Source organism: Lycium barbarum, chromosome 6 (genome assembly GCF_019175385.1).
Source record: "Lycium barbarum isolate Lr01 chromosome 6, ASM1917538v2, whole genome shotgun sequence".
Lineage (NCBI taxonomy): Eukaryota > Viridiplantae > Streptophyta > Magnoliopsida > Solanales > Solanaceae > Lycium > Lycium barbarum.
Window position 1 is genome coordinate 127,428,024 of NC_083342.1, and position 4,619 is coordinate 127,432,642.

General features: G+C 35.1%; 1 protein-coding gene across 1 annotated transcript; it reads left to right on the forward strand.

Annotated features, from left to right (window-relative positions):
* Positions 1-284: 284 nt before the first annotated feature.
* Positions 285-4,198, forward strand: LOC132600179 (probable inactive receptor kinase At2g26730). The gene is made up of 3 exons (XM_060313272.1): positions 285-2,040; positions 2,666-3,004; positions 3,698-4,198. Exons 1-3 carry the CDS (start codon positions 750-752, stop codon positions 4,036-4,038), a joined length of 1,971 nt encoding a protein of 656 aa, XP_060169255.1. The 5' UTR covers positions 285-749; the 3' UTR covers positions 4,039-4,198.
* The last annotated feature ends 421 nt before the right edge of the window (positions 4,199-4,619 follow it).

The following is a 4,619-nucleotide window of genomic DNA, read 5'->3' on the forward strand; positions in this document are numbered from 1 at the left end:
ATAAGTTATTTTAAGTGTTATACGACACACTAATGTTTTGTTTGTAAGATTGGGAAAATATATAAGCTAACCATTTGACCCGAGTCTAACATTGTCCGGATATAATATAAGTTTGGATTTGTAATAAGAAAACTTATATGCATGTATACTCTTATATTCATTTGATTGTTGCAACGGTAAGTTTTCTGTCATTGTTAGTATCCCATAACTAGTACTCTAGTACCATGTCTATTAATGTTGCCTTTGCCTTGTTTTAATTCGAAAGTTGGAAAACCCTTGTCTTTTTTGCTATCCGGTTATGAAGATTTTAAATCACATAATTAAAAGAAATAAATAGATTTTGGCTGATTTTTACTCCTTATATGGGTCTCTCACAGTTATACTGCTACCACTTATATAATGGCATGATTGCTGGTTGAATGTTGCGGCAAGTTCTATGCATAAGACGAGAAAGTGCCACGAGGATCACCAAAGTCAAATCGCATATCCTTGAGATCAATGTCCTCTTTTTGCTGGAAACAATTGGTCCATAATACTACATGTAAAGAATAAGCCGCCTTCTAGGATTCTCAGCTGAGAATTAATACAACCAATTTCTTGTAACAATCATGCCTTGTTTTCTTCTCTCAACATTGAAATTAACTTCCCACAGCTGTTAACTCCATCCCCTGTTTTTGAAGCTTAATATTTACTTAGTGATTGCAAAACACCTATTTGTGTGACTGACTCTTTGCCTTTGACAAACAACAATGGGTTCTTCTAATATCTTCAAGTACTATGTTACCTTCCTTTTCATGCTGAAATTATGTACTCTGGCCATAGCACAAGATGGTTCTCCGACAGGTTATCATGGCGAAGAGAGGGACGCTCTTTTGGCAATTCAAGCTGAATTCAACAATCCTAAAATACTCCAAAAAAATTGGACAAGTCTCATGTGTTACATGAATAACACTCCAAATTGGTATGGAATTAGCTGTATCAACGGTCGAGTCACTGGACTTGTGTTAGAAAATCTTGGCCTTACAGGAAAACTCAACCCAAATGCACTTGCAAATCTCACTCAATTACAAACACTTAGTTTCAAGAACAATTCCATATCAGGGAACTTGATGGACTTCTCCAAAAACCAAAATCTGAAGAGCATTGATTTATCTGGCAACAGATTTGATGGAGAAATTTCACCTTCTCTTGTAGCACTTAATTCCTTAGAGTCATTGCAGGTACAAAACAACAATTTGAACGGTCCAATCCCAGGTTTCAACCAGTCAACATTGAAAGTATTCAATGTTTCTTACAACAATCTTTCTGGTGAAATTCCAAACACAACAGCTCTTCAGAATTTTGGTACTTCCTCGTACTTAAATAACGAAGATTTATGTGGTCCTCCTTTTTCTAGCACAACGTGCACTACAAAAAATAATGAGTCATCAGCTCCAAGTCCAAGTGATAATCCACATAATGAATCTTCAAATGGTTCAAAACCATGGTTGACTCCAATCTTGGTGGTAATCAATATTGTGGGCGTTGTTGTTCTTTTATTTCTTGTCATTTACTACTTCAAGAAATCAAGAAAGCTTAAGAAAATGCTGGCGAATAAGAATACAAGATTAATGGAGGTTGAAAAAATGGAGACTAGCAAAATGGAGACCGAGACCACAACGACGCCAACAGAAACCAGAAGTGCGGAATTAAGAAGTATGGGGTCAGAAGTGGAATTAGAGAAAGGAAAATTGATATTCCTAGAAAGTGAAATAAATTTTGAATTAGATGATTTATTGAGAGCATCAGCAGAAGGTTTGGGAAAAGGAAATTTTGGGAATTGTTACAAGGCTATGTTGGTTGATGGACCTACTGTTGTGGTGAAGCGTTTGAGGGATTTGAAGCCTTTGAGTAATGATGAATTTGTGAGACAAGTAATAGCAATTGGTGATATGAAGCATCCAAATTTGTTGCCCATACTTGGTTATTATAATACAAAGGATGAGAAGTTGCTGCTCTTGAAATTTGCACCCAATGGAAGCTTATACAACCGCATTCATGGTACGTTATATTATCTCTAATTCTTATTAATTGGACATCATTCCTCCTGCAGGCCTATTTGTATGAACTACCATATAACCTTTAGATGATCAAACAAATTCCACTGGATGTTTATATCGAATCAATTAATACTCTACAAAAACATTTCATGTATAGAGATAAACTTTTATCAATTTTACATATAAGTAACATGAAATCTTCACTTTAGTCTGTACTGTTAAGGCTTAATTGTTTGATTTATTTAACATGAACCTCGAGTTAAATTGTTATGTCTAAACCTTGACATCCCAAATTGTACAGTGTTCATTATTCCGGAATCTGGACTATTATTCCCTTTTATTTTTGTTCAGTAACTAGGCAGTGGTTAGGTTGGTTCCAAATAAATGTCAGAATGAACTCCTATAGTAAGTCTTAATGGTTAAATTAAGTCTTAATGGTTAAATTTTTTACCATTTATTAACTTAATTTGAAAGTCACATTTTACCCAAAAACTAGTAAAGATTATAATTGAATCCTAATAAACTCAATGAGCAATTTGAAAAAGCCAAAAAAAAAAAAAAAAAAAAAAAAAACTTCAATGTTGCATGTAGAACAGAATTATTTTTGTTACTCTTGTATCTAATAGGAGGAAAAGGGACGAGAGATAGGATTCCATTTCGATGGAGCTCAAGATTATCAGTTGCTCGCGGTGTCGCTCGAGCATTAGAGTATCTACACCTCAACTGCGGCTTCTCCCAAACTGCCACGACTGTTCCCCATGGCAACTTAAAATCCTCCAACGTTTTCCTAGATGAAAACGATGAAGTTCGTGTTGCTGACTATGGACTTACTTCCCTTATTGCTCCCCCAATTGCAACTCAACGAATGGTTTCCTACCGATCGCCCGAATATCTAGCCTTCAAGAAAGTGTCCAAGAAATCTGACATATGGAACTTTGGCTGCCTTCTCCTGGAATTGTTAACAGGTCAGTAACATAAACATCCTTTAATAATAGAGTTAAAGTATACACATTGTTCATAATTATATTTACAACTTACAAGTAAGTTTTTCTTGAAACGTAGATTATTTATAATATTAAAAAACTAAGATAAGTTACATGGTACGACAACTAAAGATGACATGATAGTGTGAAAATTCTTTATACTGACAACTCGAATTTTAATAAAAATGTGTCATACCATATCCTAGAATTATTTTATATTGTAAATAGGAGTATTTTTTTAAAACTCTAAACTCATCTATCCCATGATCGAAAATAAGTACCTTAAGATTTTGGCACACCCATTACCGTTTAATAACATTAACTAAAATGCCCTTGTTCTCACCTTAAATTACCCTTTTGTTTATCCTCATATACTTTTACAAACTTGTATTGATCTTTTATTGAAGGTTGATTTGGAAAAAAATATTGATGTTTTCATGGTTTTCTAAAGTAGACACTTACTGGGGAGGAAATTTGATTTGGCCAAAATGAGACTTCTTTTGGACCTACACTACAATTTAAAAGAAATAAACACTATTAAATTTTGGTTACAATTAAGAAAACCTTACGATCACCACAATTTCATTCTCAAATCCACTTATATAGATCAAACCAAATTGTAATAATAGACAGACACAACTTATACAAAATTTTGTGTATACGCCATTGTAACAGGTAGAATTTCTTCACACTCTGCTCCGCCAGGCGTCACTGGTGCAGATCTATGCACTTGGGTTCATAGGGCCGTCCGAGAAGAATGGACAGCTGAGATTTTCGACACTGAAATAGCTGTACAGAGAAGTGCCAACTCAGGGATGCTACGTTTGCTGCAGATTGCTATAAGGTGTTGTGACAAGTCGCCGGAAACACGACCGGAGGTGAGTGAGCTGTTGAGGGAAGTGGAAAGTATTAACGGTGCGGTACTTGATTCGGAAGATGAAGAGGATCTGTCATTGTCGATGGATCAATCCATGACAGATGATTCCATAGCAACTGCAACTACTCCATCTCGATAAGATGTGTTACAAATATTGCATGATCTTTCTTAAGGTTTGGAATGTACAACGTAACATGTGCATGTAATATTAATTGGAGCAAATTCTTATCTATGATACAATATTGTATTCACTTTGCTGCTTATTATTTAGGACAACAATCGATTAACTCATTGTTGAATTGTTTCATAATAAGCAACACAAATATTCATAGACGGAGCTATAAGATTTTGAGTTTATGGGTTCTAAATTTCAAAAAAAATGTAGCTTACTGAAATATGGATAAATTATAGTGTATACATATCAAGTGAAATTTGTAATACAAATAAAAGGTCTTTACGAAAGCTATAGAATTAAGTCAAACTCATAAACTACGTGACCTCTAGCTCCGCCCCTGCAGCTAGCGTGCATGACAACATATTTTTGAAGTCTCGTGAATTGTTCCTTTCCTAGTTGGAGGTAGGGCTGTGCATGTTAACTGTTAAACCAATAACCCGAACCGATTATTAGATTATTGGATTAATGGTTCGGGTATCGGGTGGTGTTCTCTAGTTATTGGAGTATCGGTTCGGGTCTCGCGCAGGTTCACCACTTTTGTTAAC

Coding starts and splice junctions, on each gene's coding strand:
- LOC132600179 (XM_060313272.1), top strand. CDS start 750: ATGGGTTCTTCTAATATCTTCAAGTACTATGTTACCTTCCTTTTCATG. Junction 2,041..2,665: donor CTTATACAACCGCATTCATG/GTACGTTATATT, acceptor TGTATCTAATAG/GAGGAAAAGGGACGAGAGAT. Junction 3,005..3,697: donor TCTCCTGGAATTGTTAACAG/GTCAGTAACATA, acceptor CCATTGTAACAG/GTAGAATTTCTTCACACTCT.